This window comes from Apis laboriosa, unplaced genomic scaffold (assembly GCF_014066325.1).
Source record: "Apis laboriosa isolate Shangri-la unplaced genomic scaffold, ASM1406632v1 scaffold53_cov140, whole genome shotgun sequence".
Taxonomy (NCBI): domain Eukaryota; kingdom Metazoa; phylum Arthropoda; class Insecta; order Hymenoptera; family Apidae; genus Apis; species Apis laboriosa.
In genome coordinates, this window is record NW_025223656.1 from 742,500 (window position 1) to 768,752 (window position 26,253).

General features: G+C 22.0%; 2 protein-coding genes across 2 annotated transcripts; both read left to right on the plus strand.

Annotated features, from left to right (window-relative positions):
* Positions 1 to 21: 21 nt before the first annotated feature.
* On the plus strand, positions 22 to 1,595 carry LOC122717587. Its single transcript, XM_043941805.1, has 3 exons — positions 22 to 650; positions 1,091 to 1,324; positions 1,384 to 1,595. The coding sequence occupies exons 1-3, from the start codon at positions 498 to 500 to the stop codon at positions 1,516 to 1,518; spliced, it is 522 nt and encodes a 173-aa protein (XP_043797740.1). The 5' UTR covers positions 22 to 497; the 3' UTR covers positions 1,519 to 1,595.
* Positions 1,596 to 4,274: 2,679 nt separating this feature from the next.
* Positions 4,275 to 24,667, plus strand: LOC122717586 (laminin subunit beta-1). Its single transcript, XM_043941804.1, has 14 exons — positions 4,275 to 4,513; positions 6,503 to 6,613; positions 8,416 to 8,460; positions 11,126 to 11,348; positions 12,771 to 13,076; positions 14,347 to 14,909; positions 15,723 to 15,902; positions 17,256 to 17,581; positions 17,832 to 18,242; positions 18,419 to 18,614; positions 19,579 to 20,025; positions 20,953 to 21,460; positions 21,757 to 22,840; positions 23,443 to 24,667. Exons 2-14 carry the CDS (start codon positions 6,550 to 6,552, stop codon positions 24,412 to 24,414), a joined length of 5,325 nt encoding a protein of 1,774 aa, XP_043797739.1. The 5' UTR covers positions 4,275 to 4,513; positions 6,503 to 6,549; the 3' UTR covers positions 24,415 to 24,667.
* Positions 24,668 to 26,253: the final 1,586 nt, after the last annotated feature.

The following is a 26,253-nucleotide window of genomic DNA, read 5'->3' on the forward strand; positions in this document are numbered from 1 at the left end:
TTATTTTAATAATCATTTCTTCATAACTTTATTCATGGATAGAGGACGCTCAATCAAATCAATGTCGGTATAGCAATCAAGTTTGTTTCTCGAAAGTCCATAAACTGATTGATTTACTCTTATATATAATCTGTGATATAGATTATAAACTGTAAACCATATGGATAGATTGCACGTGACATCTGACGGGACTTTATGTTAAATGTTCTAAAATATCGATCAAGTGTTTTTTGTCGCCCTCTACAATTTATTATGGTCAAGAGAAGAATAAATTCATTGGAGATGATAAAAACATGTGTTGTCGATTTATGTTGAATAATGGGATAGATCTATCTTATACTTCGTCTGTGGTATATAAAAATAATATAAGAAAATCAATTAAACAATAATATTCGTGAGTGATTGGTATAAAAACATAATTTATTGCTATAAGAAAGTTATTGAATGATTAGTTATAAAATAGTTATAATTAATTAAAAATTAGATATAAGTTAACAATGCGTAATATAGAAATAAAAGCAAAAATTGATAATCCAGAGCTTAAGATATCTCGAATTGTGCAATTAACTAAAGACAATGGTATCATCATGAAACAACACGATACTTTTTTCAAGGTAGCAGAAGGAAGATTAAAATTACGAAAATTTGAAGTAAGAAATATTTTTAATTTTATAGACAAATTTAAAATTTTATAGACAATGTTAAATATATTTTCCGAAAAATGTTCTTCAGCTTAGCTTTGTATATTATTATAAAATTTATTAAGATAAAATAATGTTACTTTCAAATAAAAATGTTAATTATATAAAAATTTATTCAATAAAGAAATATGCAATATACAGTTTCAATTTCTATATTTATGTATTTCTTTTCCTTTTTTTATGACATCCAATTATATACAATAGATTCATCATTATTAAAAAGAAAAAAGGTAATAAAATTAGAATTAGAATAGAATAATAAGATTATTTAAAGATAGCATCTTTAATATTATAGAATTATAAAATATAGAAAAATAATTGTTATAAAAATAATTATTATTTTAACAACTGTTAATAATGCAATGAGAGAAAAATTTTTTTATATATAGGATGGCTCAGGAGAATTAATTTACTATAAAAGATCTAATGTATTTGGTCCAAAGCTTTGTGATTATGAAAAAGTAGCCTTGGATGAAAATGCTTGTAGTGGTATTGCAAATATCTTAATTGAATCAAATGGTTCTGTAGGGATTGTAAAAAAAACTAGAAAGCTATACATGATTAATCAAACTCGTGTACATATTGATGATGTTGAAGGTTTAGGAAATTTTTTGGAATTAGAGGTTTGTAAATTATAATATAATAATAAATAAACAATATTATGTTAGTATTATTATTTTAGGTAATTTTAAATGATGATCAAGACATAGAAAGTGGTGAGAAGATTGCTCAGGATTTAATGTCTAAGTTAGACATAAAAAGCGAAGATTTGATAGCAAATGCTTATATAGATTTACTTAGCAAATCTATTGAATAACTATATTCAATAGAAATATATGTTTTGTGTATTTCTAAAATTATTTTTTACATTTTATAAATTTGTTAAATAAACGAAAATTCTTAAATAAAGTTTTTTTTCTTTATACAAATTAATTAATATATATATATATATATATATATANAAATTTGTAAACATAATCACAAAGTTTTAAAAATAATTTTTAAAATTATTATTAAATTTAATATTAATAAAATATTAATATTAAATTTATTAATATATTAATAATTATATTATAAATATATTAATAAAATAAAATTTACTAGATGATTTTAAATAAAACAGTGTCATCAGATTTTAAATAATTCTTTGTCATAAGAAAAAGACATTAAAAAGAAAAAGCAAAAATAAACAGTCAATGGTATATTACGTTATCATAACCGGGATACGTTATAGCGATAAGACTACCTACACTATTCTTCCTTCCTTTTTGATGATCACATTCGTTTGTCGCATTTCTTGTATATGAGGATTCCATATTAAAAAAATGATATTAAAAATAACTATGACAAAATTTTTAAATTATAAATATAGAAAATGAATATAATGAAATATAGAAAATTTTTTCAAAAATTAGTAAAATTAATAGTTTTTTAGTATTTATATTTATAACAAATATTTAAATCAAAAAAATATTTTTATAATATATATTTTTATAATAATATAATATATAAAATATTTTATTTTATATTTATTTTATTTTTATATTTAAATAATAGAAAAAATGCAAAAAAATTAAAAAATTAAGATTTTATATGTGTATATATTATAATATAAATATAATATCCAATGATTAATCTATATCATTTAATTATCGTTAATATTTTGTTATTTTATACAATTGCAATTTTATACATATAATGAAAATTTAAGAATTTTTTGAAAGCAAAGAAAAATATTTATTATGAATTGAATTTATTATGAATTGAAAATTTTGAGGAGTTATACTCTTGATCATGATAATAAATTGAAACATATTTTATCTTTAAGATTTATTACGAAAATCGAATTAAATGAATTATTTATTTCATTAATAGAAGATTCAAGATTCAAGATTAGATTTTGGATTATCATTTTGTTATGTATATATTTATGTTAATTCATTTTTTTTAGATTTTTATTAAATTTTTATTAAACTTTTATTAAACTGTCTAATTAAACTTTTCTCTCTATAATTAATCAATAATAAGATTAAAAGTAAATCTTAAAATCTAGAAATAAAAAAGATGCAATAGTGAAAAATTATTGTTGTTGCAAAATATTTTTCTTGAAATTACAGTTGAAAAATACAATGTATGAATATAATGTTTTTTTTTTATTTCAATAGGAAACGGTCAAATAATCAAAAACTATTCTGATCATCTTCGTAAATGCTCATAATGATATTCAATCTATAGAATTGTTTTCAGAAGATATTATATCAAATTATGCCCATAGAAAAAATTTTTTATTATAATTAAAGAAGGATCGAGATAACAGTTGGCTATAAACAAAAGTGAAGAGAGGAAACGAAAAGGAAAACGAATACAAGTGTGCTGCACATGTGTATAATCAACTATCTGATGTAAAAGAATATCGTAAGATATATCGATATGAATTATACGAAAAATATCTTTTAATTGTAAAATATATATTTAATTGTATAATATTACATATCATGAATAAATATTACAATTATTTATACAATTATTTTATTATAAAATTATTAAGATAATTGATATTATATATTGATATTATTATAAATTTTGTTATATAATATCAAATAGATTTTATATTTTTCATATTTGTATAATTTTTTTTTACTATATAATACTATAATTATATATAACTTAATACAAAAACTTAATATTTTCAAAATGAAATACTAATGCAACTATACATACGAATTGCATTAAACATATTATAGTAGCCATTAAGTTTATATACAATGGTTTATTGTACTGATCATTATTTTCTTTATTGAATCTTCATTTGAACAATACAATTATAAAAATTCATATTTAATATTATCAAAAGATTGAAAAATGAAATTAGTAACTCATAATAATCAAAGTAGAAATTATATTAATCGGTATTTTGAAATCTTAATATTTTAAATATTTTTAAATAATTTCTAATATTTAAAAAAAATATATAAAATATAATATCCATTTATTTATTTTATATATTTTTTATTTTATTTTCTTTTTTTTTCACTTTATTTTGTTTTTCTATCATTTTCCTATCAAGTCTTTTTATATTTTTGTCTACTATATACATTTATTAATATAATGTTATAATATATATATTATAACATTATATATATATATATAAAGAATTTATTTTGATAAATACTAATACCAACATTTTTTAAATAGTTTTAAAAAAAATCTTTGAATCTTTCGCAAAAAAATTCCTTAAAATTCTATTAAAAATTTAACATTTCTTTCAATAGCAATCCTTAAAATTATCAATATAATAAAATATGATGAATTATTTTATTCAATCTCTTTCTATTTTATCTTTTATTCAAACTTTCTCAATATATCAATTCATCCAATTAATAAAAATAAATGAAACGATAGCTTCTTCCATTAAAATTGCAAGCAGTTAATCCTCTATAAAACTTTTCCTTCTCGCCTCCGCACATTTTCCTCTATTCAGATTTAAGAACTTCACTTTGTCCCTCGGCTGCGTCAGCACCCTCGTCACAAGCTGACAGGAAGGGACCTCATTCTTTGTACGGCACTGGTCGCTGTCGGAGGTTCTCCTTAACAGAGAGACGCGAGAGAGACGCGTCACAAGAGGCGTCTACACGACGGTTGCCTCTCTCTCCCATATATTTTTCATCTAGTGATTGGTACGCGAGATCAAATGTGTCTTGGATCATCGGTTTTCGATTGATCTATTTATTTCGTTCGATTATAATTGTGGATCCAGCCGTCTATCTGCTCATGGCACAAGACACATTCTTGAGGGAGGCACATCGAGTTAGGTAAGAAATTTCTCGCTGTTCGTTCCTGTTATTCTCGTTTCTCGTACTCGATGTCGCTGCGTTTTCAAGCACACTTATAGTTTGTTTGTGCTTGTTTTCAAGTTTAATTACATGTGAAACAATGCTTCTCTTTTGTTTTTCTATTGACAAGGAACAAGGATGCGATAGAAGCTTGATTGATATGAGTGCAAATTCATGTATAGTTTATATGTGTATATATGTGCATGAGTATGTCTAATTTTGATTAGATTTTTGGAATTTTTAAAGATTTTGTTATTAGCAAAATTTTAAATGGATTTTGATTTGAAAATTTGATTATGATATTTGGAATAAAAAATAAATCGAACTAAGTGAGTATATAAATTATTGTAATTAAGTGTTATTTTAAAAATAATTAATAATTATTGTTAAATTAATTTTATAATATAATATTTTATAATAATTTAATTATATAATTATATTAAGTTTAAAAATTTATATAATTATATTAAGTTAAAAATTTTGAATTTTAATTTTACGTTTATTTATTCTAAGAGAATTTAATTATCTAGCTTCTTATTTTGAAAAATTGAACAGTATTAATAATTTTTTTAAAAATTGAACAGTATTAATAATTTTTTTATGAAATAAAATACATTAAAATATAATATTAATGTGAGATTTATATATTATTTTAAATATATATATAATACAATTAACTAATTAATTATTATATACACAGGATATATAAAAATAATAAATATAATATGTATCAAATTAATATATATATTATTTTAAATATTTTATATATATATATATATATAATATATATTATCTTGAGTATAAAAGACAATTATATTTTATTATAAGATATAAATATGTATTTTTTAATTTTTAAGTAAAAAAATTAAACCAATATTATTCCATTAAGCCATCAGAATTACTCGATTTTGAAATAAAAATATTTTTTAATTATGAAACATCTTATTACGAAAATATATATTACAATTTTTCGCATTTTTTGTTTCAATATGAACAACTAACAATTTATCAAATGTTCCAAATCTACGTAAGCATTAGTTTGGTCACTGAACTATATGCGCGATAAACATTTATAAAACCAGATTTTATTTATAGCGATTCTTATAGACAAATATTAAATAATTAAAATATAGAAATAAATAATTAAAATACAAAAATATAATAATAGTTAGTAAAACTCTATAAATAATAAGTATTTTATTTATAATTCGAAACATTCTTACACGAAATATCCCGATTTTTGATCTATTATAAATAAGTCAATTATTATATTGCATTTTATTTATTGTTTTTAATCTCTTAACATTTTTGGGAGAATTACATTGAATTACAATTTATTAAAATTTCATTAATTTATAAGTGATCGAAATTAAAAATATTGAAATTTAAGAAAATTCTAGTTTTTATTTTATTTTATGTTACAGAATAAAAAGAATGAAAAGCAATATTGTATCGCAGTATCAATATAATCATGATGATTCATCATATCGTGAAAAAAATAAACGATAGATACTTAATTAAATGATTTATAATACAATACAAGTGCCTTGTAAAATTCTTCGTATTTACAAAAATTTTTCTTGTGAAATATTTTTTAATTTAAAGAAAAAACTTTAAATATTTGTAGAGTTTTATTTATTTGGATTATTATTATTTTTGTAAGCTAAATGATTCATCGAATTTCCAAGAAAATATTAAATTAAAAAAAATTAAAATTAAAATTAAAAAATTAAAAAACAAAAAATTAATTATAATAATTTCAAATTAAAAATATTTATTAATTTATTATTTGTATAAAATATATATTTATTTATCAATTTGATAAATAATTATATAACTATTATTTAATATATTAGATTTTATTAAAATTTTCAAAATTCAAATTACGAAATTTACAAATTCTTTATTTTTTTATAAAATGTTAAATATAAGATTTTATTTATAAAAAAAATTTTTTTTAAATTTCAGATTAAATCGGATTTAAAAATTTAAACGTCTAAAGAAGAGGAAAGAAAATGTCTCAAATATCAGTTCAAGCAATTTTGCCAATATTGTTATTTGCAATAACAATTGTATTAAGTAAGTATTATTTATTAATATGTTTTATTAACAATGTGTCAATTAATAACATATCGCAGTTATTGGTAATTTCTTTTAGTATTTAGAATTATATCATTTCTAAAATTTTATTGCTTACATGAACAAGATTAGTAATGATAATTAATTTAAAATAGATTGGAAATTTTTAAAATTATAAAATTTAAAATTATAAATTTATAAAAATTTTTATATGAATTTATTATTATCTTTATGAATTAACAGATTTTTTTATAAAATTTAATAAAAAAAATAAAAATGTATTTTTTTAATATATTTCGAATATTTAAAATAATATTTAATTTTTATTGAATAAAAGAAAAAATATTTCGTTGAAATGAAATACGTAACTAGTTGAAATTCATCTATTTTTGATCACGTCATGCTTTCCATTCATTGGTCTTAGGATGTAGTTTTATCCATTACGATTAGATAGGGATTCGACCCGTCGACCCCTTTCTTTTAAATTTCTCAAGTTTATTTCAGTTTCTAAAATCTAAGCATTCTAAAAATTTAAAATAAAAAGATTAAAAGACGTTTCGCTATTATTCGCTATTATTAATTCATTAAAAATTATCTTGTAAAGTTTTCTATATTTTGCATTTTATTCTATAATTTGCATGCTATATATACATTTAAAAAATACAAAAATATCTATATTAGCTCAATAATTTTGTAAAACAACAATAATCCTATATTAGAACATTTGAATTTTTTGTTATATTATAATTTTTCAATAATTTATTTTTTATTATATAAAAAAAGAAAAGCATTGAAAAGCATTAGCACATAAAGCATTTTCATTTTAATAAAATTTTATTTATTATAGAGTAAGATTTTCTTTACAGATTATATAATACTTTGATTTTTTAAATCTAAAAATTTCATTTTTATTTCATTGAAATATTTCATTGAAACAAAATAAAAAATAAGAAATATTGAATATTATAAATTGAAAAATAAATGATAAGATATTTATTATAATGAAATACTTTTCTAAAAATAAAATTTTGTTCTGTTATCTCAAAATATTTACATATGATATAAAATAAGAACTTAGTATTCATAACAAATAATGTAATAATAGAAAAATAATTATAATCAATTATTTGAATTCGATAATAATAATAAAAATAAAAAAATAAATAAAAAATAAAAAAATAATAATAATAAAAATAATAAAATAAATTTTATAAATCTTATTAAATATAAGAGTTTTTATTCATTTTTAATGGTGATTTCCACAAAAGATATATCATAAACATCCGGTTGTTCCTTGCGATAGCCCCAAGCGCTATATATTATAGTAAGAACTATTTGATAACTACACAATTCCGGTTTCGTTTAAAATTTCTTTCGAAAAATTAGTAATCATTGGTTTTCTTTATTCTGTCAAACATTAAAATATGTTTAATAAAAAAAATAATATCATTTGTTCATTTGATTTGAAATAATTTCTTAAAATAATAATATAAAAAAATTAAAAATTAATATATGACTGAATTATTCAATTTATTCTGATTTTCAATTTATTTAATATACAATTTATTCAATTTATTTTAAATTTCTTATCCATGTTGATTTTCGAAAAAAGAAAAAATTGTAAATAAATTCAAAAAGAAGATAATATTAGGTATTCTTCATATTTTTAGAATTCTTCTTCTTATTTCTTTCACATAAACTTGAAATTTTCAATACAAATTAATTAATAGATTCAAATTCCTGAAAGATAAAGCATGCATATTCATTTTCAATTTCTCTAACTAAATTATTTCTTCTTTTAGATTCAGCTGATCCGCAATATTCCAGAGAAAGACCTGTACATAGAGGTAAATTAATTTTTTTCAATTATTTTAGAAAAATAAAAAAAAATAACAATTAATTTTTAATTTCATTTATATGAAATTGTAAAATATCTTTTGATTTTAAATCTTCTTTTTAGATTTGTAAAATTTTCGAAATTCAAAATATCTTCCTTTTCTAATCTAAATTAAATAATATCTATTTCGTAAAAAATTATTAATAAATTTGAATTCTGAAATTTTTCAAAACTGGATTTATAATTAATTAATAATAACAATTATTTTGTTATAAAAAATTAAATTTTTATGATATATTTTTCTTTATAATAATTTAAATATTTAAACTGTATGTTAAAATTATATGAATATAATACATTATATATAACTTTTTAAAATATTATTAACATTATAAGTAAATTATCGAAATTATATGGGTAAAATTTAAAAAAAATTCAGAAATATACATAATAGTTATAAAATATTTAATTAAACATATACTTTAAATCTATTTAAGATCCTATATATTTGCACAGTTAATTTATATTATTCTATAAATAAATATTGATAGATTTAATAAATCTATTTTTAATATTTTTCTTTTTTATATATTTTTCTATTTTATATTTATAATAAATAATTTAAAATTTTCATTTATATTTTTGAATTTATTTCAAATTTCATTTATTTAATCTTAATAATTATATCTACTTAAAGTAAAAATATATTAAAAAATATAACACAAAAATATGTTATAATAATATTTTAAAAAATATTTTTTTTCTATAGAAAAAGTTTAAAGAGTTTTGTCATACTCATTGTATATTATTATAATAAATTAATAAAATTGTTTTAATAAAAATAAATTTAAAATCTAAACAAATTCAATTAAAACATTAAATAAATAAAAGTGGTTTCATATTGCCGTAAAATTATTTATCTGAATAAATTATTTTTTATTTGGATTTAGAAGATTTCGAATTACAAAAATAGCAAAAAAAAGTTTTGAAATATGAAAATTTGATATGTTTTATTTTAAGATTTCAAATTTCCATCCATAGAATAAATCATAATTGTCTGATCATAAGTTTTAATATTTATAAAACATTCAGGATATTTAAGCTCTATCATAAAAAGAAATATTAAATATATTAAAACTATATTTATTTTACATAATATTTTACATATGTAACATTAGATTAAAATAAATTTTAACTTTTTGCGTAAAGATATTGTCTTAAAAATCCAGCAATCAATTGATGATTGCTTAAATGATTTTAAGCAACTTTTTTCTTTGTAAAAATTTTCCTTTTCGTTTTATTGAGTTATTAATGAAAAACATTAGTCAATCATAGAGCGCATAATTGATTAATATTTTTCATTGAAAACTGGTTATTAAAGTGAAAAATTTTTGCGAAAACAAAACTTTTTACAAAAGAAAATATAGCTTGAAATTATTTCAACAATAATCAAGTTTTGTTGATCGACTTTTACATAGAATAATACAAAATATAAATGTATTCGTGCGACATTTTTGGAAGGTTGATTCTAAAGACAAAATATATACAAAAATGTTGATTAATCTCAAAAAGATTAAGATTGGGATTTATTTAAAAAAATTCTTTTTTAAAAAATTTTAAAAAATCTCATTTCAAAAATTTCCAAAAAATTATTGTCATTTATAATTTAGCTTATTTATTAAATTATAAACAATAAAATTTATTTTAGATAAAATGAGACGACAACAATATATAATAGCAATATGATGGAAACAGAATATTCTGTTTCTGTTTTACTTTTTTTTAAATTTTAACTGCTTATAATTTAATAAAGAAATATTTTTATATATCTTATAACTTTTGTGTTTATTTTAGATTTTAGAATCGACTCTTCAAAAGTCTTACAAATATATTAATATTTTATTGCTTATTGTTTATAACAATGAGCAATCAGAGATAAAAATGAAGGTGTTATAGGATCAATCCAGAGAGAGGATATATCGGAAGTGATTGAAGAGCGCCATTATTGGCCAAAGCTGAACATTCCCAACCCAAGAGGTAGCTCATTCTTGCTGGTTTGACAGTCGATTAAAATCAGCATGATAATGTTGCTCATTTAAAACTTATTCTTGTTTTTACAGGACAAAATAAGATCTATTAAACTAGTATAAATGTACAATTAATATATCATTGATATCTGTTGTTTAATAATTTCGATTTAATAATTTCGTACATGATTTATTTATTTAACATAGATTGCTTTATGTAATTCAAAGATATAGTATGTTTTCTCTTTTCCTCTGTCTCTTTAAATAAAATAATTTCTTTTTACAAAATAAAAACTCAGTAAGAGTAATATTAATTTCTTTCTTTGTATCTTCTTAATCTAATTGATGAGGTAATACTACTGGATATCCTAGATATTATATTTTCGATCACTAATTCTTGGTTTCTGGGGATTTTATTAATCTAATGTATGTAATAATAAATTGGCAATTAATTTATAATTGCCAATTAGCCATGTATTATATATAATATATATAATATATATAATATATATACATAATATGGTATATATATTATATATATATATAATATATATACCAGTTAAAGAAAATTAAAATAATGGCTAACTTGATTTATTTTTTGTGAATACATTTTTATTTTTTTTTTTAATTTTATTTCGTTGTCTTTAGGTCCAGCACGAAAGAGGCATCCTTGCGAGCAGAGTTCGTGTTATCCCTCAACAGGAAATCTATTAATCGGTCGAAAAGATCGATTGAGTGCGTCCTCTACTTGTGGACTTAAGGGACCAGAAAGATACTGTATCGTTTCGCATTTAAAGGATCGAAAGAAGTGTTTCTTTTGCGATGCATCGATGCCGAAGCAACAGCACAATATTGAAAATATTGTTACTGAGTTAGTAAAAATTGAATATATTCAATTTTTTATATTTTAAAAAAATTAAAAAAAAATTTCTATTCATATTTTCAGATATTTTTCGGATAAATTTAATTTAATAACTTCATAGAAGTGTTTAAAATTCATTGAGTTTACTTATTTTCATTATATTTAAATCAAAAGTTTTCACTACCATCAAATTAAAATAATAATACAGCAATGAAATAAACATCAAATTGTCTTCAAAGTAAAAATAATTAATTATACGAGTTGAGTCACGTAATATAATCATTTGAAATAACTCATAAATTATTTCTTATATGAAAAAATATTTTATACAAAAGTTATAAATGATAAAAAGAAATTAAATAATTTTCTGTTATTAATTTTTTTATAAATAAATATATAGAATATATGAAGATCAGGTTTATTTTTTAATGAAATTATGTATTTTTTAATATATTAATTATAAATGTAGATGTATGTAGATTATGTAGATTATTTTCTATAAAAAACTATTTATTGTAAAAAATTATTAGTTTAGAAAATATTTTAATTTTGTAAAATGCAAAACAAGAAAAACACGAAGAGTTTTGTGTATTTTTTGTCTTTCATATATATATATATATATATAATTTAATAAGGATAATAAAGATAATAATCTATATTTATATCAATTAAAAAATACATAATTTTATTAAATAATTTTATTAATAATTTTAATAATAATTTTATTAATAAAATCGATCTTCAAATGTTCTCTCTATGTTTTTAGAAAAATTATTTTTTTTTTATATTTTTTTATTTCCAAATTTTATTTCTTTTTACAGCGTGCAATTTTTGTATAAAAGAAATAAACAGAATAAAACTGAATAGAACTGATTTCAATGATCTTAATATATAACTAAGTTTATTTCTTCATTCTGAATAATTTTTTCTCATATATATAATATATATATAATATAATATATATAATATAATATATATATAATATAATAGATAGATTCTTTTAATTTTTAAAATATTAACCATTATGTATATTCAATTTTTTAAGATTTCCTCTTAAATTAAGAACAATGTTTATAATATTTATTTATTATAAACGTACATATGTTATATATGCATGAGCGGGAAAGGTCGAAGTTATTTTTGAATAAATTAAAATAGAATTTAGATTAGGCTAAATTTTTTATAGTATTGGATACTAATTTGGATGAACTTTTTTTGAAATTACAAATATCTTGAAAATTAAAAGAATCTGTTTATTATGTATATATAGGAAAAAGTTAATCTACATTATTACTTTATAAAATATATATATATTTTCATAAAACAAATTTATGAATTATTTCAAATGATCACATTACAAGACTCATTCTATATGCTCTAAATTATGATTGTTATAATTTTTCTTAATTTTCCTTTAATTTAATCCAATAGTTGGTCCAAAAATTGGTGGCAAGCGGAAAATGGAGTAGAAAATGTTACGATACGCTTCGATCTCGAAGCTGAATTTCATTTCACCCATATCATTATTCGCTTCAAGACATTTAGACCTGCGTCAATGTTAATTGAGAGATCGTACGACTTTGGTAAAACATGGCAAGTATATCGATATTTCGCGCATAATTGCGAACAGTATTTCCCACATGCTTCTACGGGACCACCTCAAAAACTGACAGATGTTATCTGCGAATCGAGATATTCCGGTGTGGCGCCATCTACAGGGGGCGATGTTATCTTCAGGTATGTAAACGATCAGAATGAATACACAACGATGAATTTCATTTCATGACAGATTTTTATGATGTTTTATCGATACTCACTGAATTTTATTCTTGAATTTAATTCTTACAATGGCAGTTATGATTTTTTATGAAACGATAAGTAATTCTAATATGCTTTCTTGATTCTGATTTATTATATTAATATGATATCTGATTTATTTATTAATATTATATTTTAATTTATTTAAATTATTTTAATTATTTTTTATTATTTAATTTATTGTATTGATATTTTTTTAGATAAAAATTGTTGTAAAATTGTTATGTTGATAATAATTTAGGTTTCTATGATCAAACCGAAAGTAAAAAAAGATAATTATTTTAATGATAAGTGAATATTTTTTTCGAGTAAAGAATTTGTTAGTCTTTATTTTGAAAAATGTCTATTTATATTTTTTTGAATTTTTTTTAAAAATTATTTATTGTTACAATTTTGATTGTAATTTCAAAAAGCTTCGATAATCAACATAAAATTTTGATAGAAAGAGGATAGATTCCAAATATAAAATTTTAGTTTCGTTCAATTATTATTTATAATATTAATAAAAAATTTTCAACATCACATTATGTAAATAATATAATATACTAATTTATATTAGTATTATTAACTTAATATACTATATGTACAAATGACAGTAACTAATATATTAAATATTATCCAAATGCTATTAATAAAATCATCTTTGCTGTATTGTCATTGACGTCATTGACATAAAATTTTAACATGAGGATTATTTTGATATAAAAAAATAGATGAATATCAGACTCTATCTATTTCTTATCTTTCGTGCAATAAATTTTAGAAAATTTAAATTAAAGATTTTAGATTTTTTCGACATAAAGTATTTTTTAATTGAAAATAACAATTTACAATCCTTATTTTGACAAATCCTACAATTTTATTTAAAAAAACTTTTGTAATTTTCTTAAATTAAACTTTGTAATATGATCTATACATATTTATCTATAAAAATTAATTATATCAAATTATGTTTCGAAATTATTGAATTTTTTTTTTAAAATTTAAAAAAATTTTTTTAATTATATTTTTTTATATAAAATAATATACGAGTAATTTGCATTTATAAATTTTAATTAAATATCTCTATCATATGTCTATTATTAAAAAAATGATAAAATTTTCTTATTTATTATATAAAATCTAATATTTATATTAGATTTATATTTAGATAATCTAATATTTATAATAAATATTTGTTTATTTTCAGAGTCTTGCCCCAAAACTTAGAGATAGACAATCCTTATTCGAAAGAAGTACAGAATCTCCTAAAAATCACCAACCTCCGCATAAATATGACCAGACTACATACATTAGGGGATGATCTTCTCGATAATCGCGCTGAAATTCGAGAAAAATACTATTATGCAATTCAAAACATGGTGATCCGTGGATCCTGTTCCTGCTACGGCCATGCGTCTAGATGTCTTCCACTTCCTGGAGTTGCTAATGAAGAAAACATGGTGCACGGTAGATGCGAGTGCACTCATAATACCACGGGATTAAATTGTGAAAAGTGTCAAGATTTCTACAACGATCTTCCCTGGAAACCTGCAGTTGGGAAACAGACAAATGCTTGTAGACCTTGCAATTGTAATAATCATACGAATTCTTGTCATTTCGATGAAACTGTCTACGAAAGATCTGGAAGAGTTTCTGGTGGTGTTTGTGACGATTGTCAACACAATACCAGAGGCCAAAACTGCGAATTGTGCAAACCATTTTACTATCACGATGTCACAAAGGATATATCTCATTCCGAAGCATGTCTACGTAAGTTCGTATTATTACAATCAAAAAATTTCGATAAATTTTGTTTTATTTTTTTAAAATTTTTAATTTATATTTGAAAATACAAAAGATTAAGATTAAATAAATTTATTTATAAATATCTTTTATCAAATATTTTTAATATATAATTTTTTACAAGAAGAAACATATTTCTTAACTGAATGAAAAATTCTTATTGTTTTCTAAATTATTTGTATATATTTGTATATATATTTTATTGTTAACAATAATTATGCTTCTATGATAAAATAAAATATATTTCTTTTCTGTTTAGTTTCTTTGTTTAAGAAATTAATAAATGAAGCATTATACAACTTATTAAATATCTTTCTATAGTTATAAGAAGGCTAATTTATTATGACAGGATTCATAATAGTATCTTTTCTTTTTTTATTTCCTTTAAAATTTATTTATTATAAAACTGTAAAGTTATAAAATTTATGCAAAAGAATTTATTAATACAATCAACAGATCGATATAATAATTATCAACTTAAATTTATGATATTTATTAATAATATAATATTAATTTATTTATACAATTATTTAATTTATCAAAAAGATTATTTATACTGTTTAATATTATTACAGAATGAATAACTATTAAATAAATTGTTTGTATAAAATTAATATAACAAAAGTTATGTTTTATAATTTCAATTTTATTTAAATAATCTTGATATTTTTTTTCAAAAATTAAGTCAAAGAAAAAATTTTTTGTTTTAATTATTTGTATTTTTCTTTTTAATATATGCTTCAAAATAGATTTAAAAATTTATTTATTATTTTTCTGCAGCTTGTGATTGTGATCTTGGTGGTTCTTTGGATGATGGTATATGTGATTCGAGAACCGATCTTCTCAGTGGAGATGAATCTGGGCGTTGCCATTGTAAAGCAAACGTGGAAGGTCGTCGTTGTAATCGTTGTAAATATGGTTATTGGAATTTTGATCCTGAAAATCCTGAGGGATGTCAAGGTATCGATTTGTAAACATTTTGATTCGAATTTTCTTTTTAATTAATATATTCAATGTGGTATCAAAAATTGAAGTGAGGAAAATTCTGATGATAGATATTGATTTTTGATAAATATAAAAACAATTATAAAAATAGTAAAAAATATAATGAAATCTAAACTAATTGTACATATTTCTGACAATTGAATGTGTGTACAAAAATCAAAAAACTTTTTTTCGTTTTTGGTATTTCTTAAAAAATTTCACGACATATGTGTCAAACATCATAGAAATTTCTATGATGTATATGTTTATGTCATCTACATTGAACGTATTAAATTATATAAAAGTTAGTTTAAAAAATATCATCGTTTTTATATTATTTATTATCAAACTTATTTTAGATCAGTATAATTAAATTTTATAGAAGATTTTTTTAAAAAATATAATAAATTGAATTATATTTCTATTTTGCAATAATTCATTTTAAATGTTGCATCAATAAATATTATGTGTTTCTGAGATACAAAATATTAGCCTTTATAGAAGGAAGAAAATAATTCATTTTAATATATAGCACATAGTGATTTTTAAAAATGAAATAGAATGGAACTATCGATATCAGTAATATTAATTATTAATTATCGATAATATTAATTATTAATTAATTAATATTAATATTATATCGATAATTAATATTAATTATCGATATTACATTATAAATATTATAAATATTATTATTATAAATATTATAAATTATTAATAATATTAATATTATCGATAATTCGATATATCAATAATATGTAATCATTCAGATAAAAAGAAAAAATATAAAAGATATCACTAGATATGAATAGAAATGAGTGAAGTAAACTATAATATAATTTTTCAATAAATCCTATTTAGCTTACAATTTATTAAAATTTTTTATATATTTTAATAATAATTTTGAATAAAAAAAAATAAGAATTCTAATCATTTTTACTTATTTGTAAAAAAAATGTATTAGATATTATCAATATATCACTAAGATATCGATAACATATTGATAAATCAATAATTACAATTCTAAAACGAAGTGGATATTATTTTCTAAAAGTAAAAATTATTTTTATAAATTAATAATTTCTTTCTTTTGATGTATATAAAAAAAAATTATTTTTAAAATGCAGAAAATTATAATTACAAAAATGCAGAAATTTATTTTTTAATAATATAACCAGTATCATTAAGAACAGAAGTATCATTCTTATTTGCAGCATTTTTATTTTAATTTTAAAAGAAATATATAATGATATACTGTTCCATATTATAATTTTTTTTTTACACTTTATTAAAAAAAAAAAAGCAAAAATTAATCATTGTTTTTTTTAGCATGTACCTGTAATATTCTGGGCACTATCGACAATCGTGGATGTAATATGGTCACTGGCGAATGTACTTGTAAACGTTTCGTCACTGCTCGTGATTGTAACCAATGTCTCCCAGAATTTTGGGGTCTCTCGGAAGATCCAGATGGTTGTAAACCTTGTGATTGCGATCCTGGTGGTTCCTACGAGAATTCTTGTGATGTGATCACTGGTCAGTGTCGTTGCAGACCTCACGTTAGTGGCAGAACTTGTAATCAAGCCGAACAAAGTTACTATACTGGATCATTGGACTTTTTGATTTACGAGGGTGAATTATCGAGAGCTACTGATGTAATTGTTATTTTTTTTTTGTTTTTTTTGTTATGAAAATAAATAAGGTGGAAAATTGTCAAAACATAATATAATTTTCTTTTTAAAATATAATTTTTACAAAATTATTTAAAAAAATTAAATATTAAAAACTTCTTAAGATTAATTAAAATATATTTTCTAAAATGTTAAAGAATAATATTATTATTCTTATTATTATTTTTTATTTTTATTGTCGAATAAATAAATAATTCATTGATTATTTTTATAGAACTGCCAAGTAGTGATCAGAGAACCTTATCGCGATGGAAGAAACAGTACTTGGACTGGTACCGGATTTATGAAAGCACTTGAGGGTTCAATCTTAAATTTCACGATTGATGATATTCGTAAGAGTTTATGGTACGATATTATCGTACGATATGAACCAATTCAGGTAGGATCCTGGGAAAATGTTCAAATAATCATTGAAAGAGACGGTCCAGTGGATCCTAATGGTCCTTGTGCTGAATGGAGACCAGACTATGACCAATTATATGCGCAACTTCCTTTAAGATCGAGAAGCGTTGTTGTACAACCATCTATTTGCTTGGAAGCAGGAAAACGATACAATATCTTATTGCAATTTCGTAAATTTAACAATCATATCGATACACCTTCTGCTTCCATTTTGGTTGATTCTGTGAGTAATATTTAAAATAATATTTGAAATGAAATTAATTTCAAGTGTTTGGTTTTTAATTTATAATTTGATTTAGTTTTTATTTATTGAATACTTATTTAATCAATAAGATTAATTTTTTATAAGTAAAAATTTGATTAATTTGATTGATTTGTATCAATTTCAAATTTATTCAGATTGTTCTGAGACCGAGAATAGATGCTATTCCTTTTTTCAAAACTTCTGGAATTGGCGAACTTCGTCGACAAGAATATGAAAGATATCATTGTAGTGAATTCTTTAATGATATTAACACAGAGTGGAATAATATTCCGGAAATTTGTAGACAATATCAAAACAGTATTGGTTATTATGTTTACGATGGTGCACATTGTAAGTAGAAAACGAACTCGTCAATCTATTACGTTATTTATAATTTACCAATTTACCTTTTTTTTAATCAGTTTCTTAATTTTTTTCATAAATAGCTATCATCAAAATTTAAAAATTTTAAATATCATTAAAATATTACAGATATATAAGAATTTAAAATATAGTTGGTTTTAAAAAATTTGTTACAATACAAAAAATTAATTTCTCGTATTTGTTAATGTTATTGTTATTGATTTCTAAGAAAGATTTGTAACAATTTATATTCAAATTAAATTAAAATTAAATTAAATTAAAATTGATACAATAATATATTATTGCTCTTTATATAATATATATAATAACATTTAAAAATTTTTGTTTTAAACAGTTGTAACTTTTTTTATTCAGAAAAATAAATATATGATTTATATATTTTACTTGAAATATTCACAAAAGAGAATGTTACACAATAAATACATTAATTTAAAAATAATATAAAAATTTTAATATTAAAAATATCAATTTAATTAATTCAATAAAATATAAGATAAATATATGAGAGATAAATGCTGTGGATAAAATGAATTACAAATATTTGTGTGTAATTTTTAAAATAATTATTTCATTACAGTTATTAATAGTTTCAATAATATTATTAGTTTCAATTCTATATATTACAGTCATAAAAATTTATTTAATCAAATCCTATTTATCTAACATATAAATATTTAATATTAATTTCAATTTCAGTCATCTTTAGGATAAACTAGGCATATATTTTATTCATATTTTTCTGCATAACATATTAATTTAAAATATTTCTAAACTTTAATTCTAGATATTAATTCAATAGACAATAATAAATATGTTTTGATCTTAAAAAATAAATAATATATATTTTTTTCGAAATTAGTTTAAATTTAAGATTAATAAAAATTTTATATTAATATCAAGACATTTATCAATTCATTGCCTCATATTCCAGCTTGTGAATGTAATCCAACTGGATCCCACAGTTTGCTCTGTGAGAGTTACGGAGGTATTTGTCCATGTAAACCAAACGTCGTTGGCAGACGCTGCAATCGTTGCGCTCCTGGAACTTATGGTTTCGGCCCAGAGGGTTGTATACCTTGTGATTGCGATGGTGTAGGAGCATTGGACAATTTCTGCGATGTTGAAACAGGACGATGCAAGTGTCGACCGAATACCTATGGAAGAACGTGCGGTCAATGTGAACCTGGCTTTTGGAATTTTCCTCATTGTCAACGATGCGAGTGCAATGGCCATGCTGAAAGTTGTGATTCCAAGACTGGTGCATGTATCAATTGCCGAGACTATACTACTGGACACAATTGTGATCGATGCATTGAGACATATTATGGTGATCCTAGGATCGGTGTGGATATTCCATGTAGAGCGTGTCCTTGTCCAGGTATGAAAAAAATGATAACTTTTTTTTAATCATTTATTATTTATAAACGAGCATCACTTTATTCGTATATGAATTTGATTTTATAATTTTCAGTAGCATTTCTTATAAATTTTACTGGCTGAATATGAATCTATAAATTATTTTGATAATTATTTAGAAAAAAGATTCCGATATATATATAATCAATATTTTGAAAAAAGATTATAAGTATAAAACATTTTTAATCTTAATTATCGAAATATTTTTAAAAAATCCTTTATGAATACACTTTTTTATTTAGGCGGTCGCTTTATAATGACTCTTATTTCTATAACTTAATAATAAAAAAAAATAAATAAAAGAAAAGAAAAGATTAAATTAGATTAGATTTTATTGATTTGCATATATATAATTCATATAATATATAATTCATATGTGATATTAATTTACAATTATTTTTTGTTCGATTAAAAATAAAATTGTATCAACTTATTGTAATTATTACGTACATTTAAAAGTTACGTACATGTAATCATTATTATTAAATTTTTTACCTCATCTATAATGATTTTAACATTTTATATTTGTACTTATTTGTCGATAACAAAAATTTCTAAATTATTGACAAAATATCACTTAGAAAAAAATACATATTAAATATTTAAATATAATGAATAATCTATATTCAGTAAAAAATAGAATAGTGATGAAGATGAAAATATATATCGAAAAATTATCTAAAAATCAGAATGATTATTGATAACAACGTATTTCAAAATCGATGAGATTATTTATTTTAAATAATTACTAAAATGATTTATATTTTCAATTTATATATATTTTTATAAACAGTTTGGTTTGGATTTGCAATTAACAATTCAGTGACAAATCATTTTCAAAAATTAAATAATTTATTTTATTTTTCTATAAATTTATTTAAAATTATAGGAACCATAGATTCTGGTCATTCTTATGCTGAAAGTTGTTCTTTGGATTCTGTGACTCATGATGTGATTTGTGAATGTTTCGATGGATACACCGGTCCTCGTTGCGAAAGCTGTGCGGAAAATTACTTTGGCCATCCTGAGATTCCCGGTGGTAGCTGTGAGTCTTGTAACTGCAATAACAATACGGATCTTCGTCTAGCTGGAAATTGTGATCCTCATACTGGACGTTGCCTACAATGTTTGTATAATACTGATGGATCAAACTGTCAGATATGCAAACCAGGATTTTACGGAAACGCTCTTGAACAAGATTGTCAGGATTGCCAATGTGATGTTTTGGGTACAGATAGAAATGCTGGACCTTGTGATCATCGAACAGGACAATGTCCTTGCTTACCTCATGTGATCGGTTTACTATGCGATTCTTGTGAAGAAAATCATTGGAGAATTGCTAGTGGTCAAGGTTGTGATCCTTGCGAATGCGATGCTGTTGGAAGTGTCTCCGATAGGTTTGTATATTATATTTTTAATTTAATAAATGTCACTTAAAGAGATAAATAAATTTTGTAATAATAATAATTAATAATATTTGAAAGAAATAAAAAATAATATAAATATACATAAATTAACTTCTTAATTATTAAACTTGATATTATGTGAACTTTGAAAGAGAACATAATAAATATAAACTTGGTAAATAAAATTAAAATTACAGAAAAAAGAAAAGAAATGAAACAGAAAAACAAAAATGTCATTTTAAAAAATTATTTATTTAAATTTAAATTATTTATTTTTATGTTAATAGTTGCAATCCATACGATGGTACTTGTGAATGCAGACCAGGTTTCGGAGGAAGACGCTGTAACGAATGTCAAACAAATTTCTGGGGCAATCCAAATGTCGAATGTTATCCATGCGATTGCGATTTAACCGGCTCTGCCAGCCAACAGTGCGACAGAGAAACTGGGACATGTATTTGTCACAAAGGAATAGGTGGCGAAAAATGTGACCAATGCGATCGTGGCTATTACGGATATGCACCTCAATGCAATCCTTGCGGCGAGTGTTTTGACAATTGGGATTTAACATTAATTGGTTTAAGAAATAAAACAAACCTCATGATTGAAGAGGCATCGAAGATACAAAAGATTGGAACGACTGGTGTCTATAGTCAAGAATTCGACGATATGGTCGAATCTTTGGATCAAGTGCAAGCATTGATCAGTAATGCTTCCATTAGAAGTCAAGATTTAGATGAATTGAATGATTTGGCCATAGAATTGAACAATAATGTGTCTACGTCGACTAAGAAATTAGAAGAAGTGAACAATCTTTTAGAGAATGTTAGTCAAAGGGTGAATTTAGGGGATGCTGCTCTTAAAAATTTGAAGAACAGAACAAATAGTTTGCATCAAGCTGCTGCAGATCTCAAGGAAAACGCGACGAGATTGCAAGAAGAAAACGTACAAGGTGCTCTTAATGTTACACAACAAATGGCAGAACAGTCTAGGCAAGCGGAAAAAATGGCAAATGATACTAGTAATGTTCTGACTGATGCGGAAAGATTCGTTAAACATACCGAGAGTTTATTAGCTAAGAATCGAGGTTTTGTAGAAGAGACTCAAGAAAAGAATCAGGAATCGTTAAATAAAATAAACGATAAATTGAAAATATTCAATAGTATTATGCCTGAATTAAATTTAGAAATGTGCGGAGATAATGTGACCGATTGCAGTAGTGTATGTGGTGGCGCTGGCTGTGGTTTTTGTGGCGGTTTATCCTGCGATGCGGGTGCTATGACAAAGGCCACTCAAGCTTTGGATGTAGCTAAAAAGCAAGCTGCTAAGATCAAAAGTCATAAAGATGAGGCTGAACAATTGCTTCGCAATGTAAGTTTTATCGTTTTTTATTCAATTTCATTCGACAAATTTGCTTAAAAAATTAAAATTATTAAACTTATTATTATAAATTTTTAACTTAACCATATATTTCTGTTTTAAAAAAATTATGTTTATTAATATTTATCTTAAAACAATGATTTATTATTCTTGATTTTAAATTAGAGAAATTTTAAAAGAAAATAAAATATATTCTAAACAATAAATATATAAATATATATATTAAAAAATAAAGCAAAAGAAAATAAAACAAAATAAAATAAAATAATCTTTTGTAACTTCAAATTCTTATAATAGTTTTTTTAATAAAAAACGTATCATAATCAAAATTTGCTTCCATAATACTCGAAATTGAAGTAACAATTACTTAATTTATCTATTTAATTGTTTAAATATATAAATAATTATTCTTGAATTAGCTTGAATTAGATAATAATCTTCAACTAATTTTCATAATTATGTAACAAAAGATTTTTTTGTTGTATTAAGTAATTTTTTGTACAATGATTTATACAATAATCAAATTTTTATTATCCGAACTATTATTTAAGCTTAATTATCAAAATAATATTTAAAAAATTTTGATTATTCAGATGAGTGAAGTGAAACGAGATGCAACAGCTGCCAGATCAAATGCTCAAGATGCTTTCAATTACGCTTTGAAAGCTCGTAATCTAACTGACAATGTGAGCAAAGATCTTTCCGATATAAATAAACGAATTCGCAGTACTCTGGATGAAGATCAACCGACTCCTGCTATGGTCAGAGATTTAGCAAATGAAGTGCTGGCCAAGAACATCCAATTGAAACCCGATGAAATTAAAGAATTAGCCGATCGTATTAAGAGTATTGTCGGTTCCTTGACTGATTCTGATAAAATCCTCGCGGATACCAAAGACGATCTTTACCTAGCTGAACAATTGAAAAACCGAGCAACTAAAATGAAAGAAGATGCAATTGAGAAACAAATATTGGCTAATGTAGTGGTAGTTTTGTTGAATGACGCCAAAAAAGCTCAGATTCATGCTCAGGAAGCGATTAATCAAGCTGAACGTGATGTTAGTAGATCTGAAAAAGACTTGGAAGAGATTGCAGAGGTGACCAGAGGTGCTCAGATGCAGGCAAATAGTACTACTCAGACTGTTGATTCTTTGGATGCCCGATTGAAACAATTACAAACTCAATCGGTAAGGAATGATTTCGTTTTGAATCAAGAAATTAGTGTTGAAGCCCGTAAAATTGCCGAGGAAGCGCAGAATGTTGATATTAAAACGAAAGAGTTAGCCATGGAATATAAAAATGCAGATGAATTGTTGAATTCGAGAATGAATAAAAGCAATGGAAATATATTGAGGGCGAAAAAGCTTCTTCAAAAGGCCTCAGAACTGACTGCTGATACTTCAACGAAATCTAAGGATTTGGACGGTATGGAGAGTGTATATAGAGATAACGAGAGGATGTTGTCCGACTTGATGGATCAAGTTGACTCGTTAACTGGGGAAATGGAAAAACATTTGGCGGAAATCGAGCAGAAGGCGCAACGTTACAAACAGTGTACTTCTTGAGCGGATGCAACCAATAACTGATTGATGTATATTTTTATGACTAATTTGGTTTTTAAAAAATGAATGCTTATCGATGTTCTGTTTTGTATTTCGATACTAAATCAAATGAGCTAAATTTCGTATTGTAGAATTTTGTCTTTGTAAATTATTTTTCATTTTCTTACTGAGCTTAAAATTTTACTATTAATAATTTTACAAAAAATGTTTGATAAATTTTATGTAATTTTTTTTTTTTGAAAAAAAAAAGATCCAATTGCAGAAATTTAGAAAGAGTATTTTATTAAGGAACTTTATTACATTTAATTGTAATAATTTTTAATTATAAATATTTTTTTAAATCTTATTATCTATTATAATGTGTACAATGATAAACAAAATATTTGAATCATTGAATGAATGAATATAAAAGAAGTTAAAAAATAGAGTATGAATAATTTAGATTATGAGGACTAAATCGATTTATCATTTTTTTTAAAAATAATTAAAAAATATATGAAAAATAAGAAAAAAAAAGAATTTTTCCAGTGCCATAATTATAAATAAAGAGGCCATTTATATGTTTATATATTTCACATTCATATATATATTTATACGTAACTTTTTAAAAAATCTCATGAAAATAGAAATTAAATTACAGAATAAATATTTTAAATCTTGGAACTAATCATGAAAAATATTAGAAACAAAATTCATATTTTTATGTTAAATTTTTTATTATAGACCAAATATTTTAAAATGAATAATGTACAAAATTAGTAGATTATAATAATGAATGTAGATTATAAAATTAAAACAATCATTTTCACGTTGAAAATATTCTTCAAAACGAGAAAAAATTTTACGAAGAATATCATTGATCTGATAAATCAAAAAATTTTAGAATGTGTTGACAAGGACATAAATATTTTTTATAATTAAAAAAAATACTTTACAGGAAATATACCAAATGTTTTTAAATATTTTCATTCATAATATTTTTAAATAGAATATTTTCATATTAGTTGAAAAGATTTACATCATAAATTATTTTACGATTTCATAAATCAAAATTATATGTAGATTAAATAATCAATCAGTAATCATTATAAATATATATTTAATTGCCTAATTAATAAATAATTTTATAAGATATAAAGAATTTATATCCTTGACAATATATTTTAATTATATAATTTAATTACGAGGAATATTGCGTAAATGAATTATTGAAGAAAAATGACTGATAGTTTTTATACAGAATTAAGGTATTAGTCGACTTAATTCACAATATATAAAAAAATTTAATTATTCAACATTTAATATAAAATTTGTAGTTATATATTATACACATTGAATTTGAATTTTAAAGAAGACACGGTGCAATAGATAGATAGGATTTTTATCAGTAATTTGTAAATATATTACTATATTTCTTCACCAAATTGTATTTTTCCATTTGACATGAATTGGTAATAAATAAAATTATAATATATAATAAAAGAATATTTGATTTAAAATACATGGAAAAAACAAAAAAATATTATTAAATATTAGATGTATTTAATATAAATTTCATATATTTTTAATATTTCAATTATGTATTCAGTATAATGATACAATTAATTATGAATAAATTTGGATATAAATTGAACAATTTCTAAAAATTATTATATCTTTATAATTATTCGGATTATTGGGATACAATGTTTGCAACGATTTTATCTCTTTGTACAATTTAGGACAACTTTAATGAATTATACTAAGCCTGAACAATTTTTTCTTCACCTTTATTTCGTTATCAGTATGACTATTTTTCCACATTTAATCATTCTATATTTGCCTACTACTATTTTGTTTTGT

Coding starts and splice junctions, on each gene's coding strand:
- LOC122717586 (XM_043941804.1), top strand. CDS start 6,550: ATGTCTCAAATATCAGTTCAAGCAATTTTGCCAATATTGTTATTTGCA. Junction 21,461..21,756: donor GTTGGAAGTGTCTCCGATAG/GTTTGTATATTA, acceptor TTATGTTAATAG/TTGCAATCCATACGATGGTA. Junction 22,841..23,442: donor CTGAACAATTGCTTCGCAAT/GTAAGTTTTATC, acceptor TTGATTATTCAG/ATGAGTGAAGTGAAACGAGA.
- LOC122717587 (XM_043941805.1), top strand. CDS start 498: ATGCGTAATATAGAAATAAAAGCAAAAATTGATAATCCAGAGCTTAAG. Junction 651..1,090: donor TAAAATTACGAAAATTTGAA/GTAAGAAATATT, acceptor TTTTATATATAG/GATGGCTCAGGAGAATTAAT. Junction 1,325..1,383: donor GAAATTTTTTGGAATTAGAG/GTTTGTAAATTA, acceptor TTATTATTTTAG/GTAATTTTAAATGATGATCA.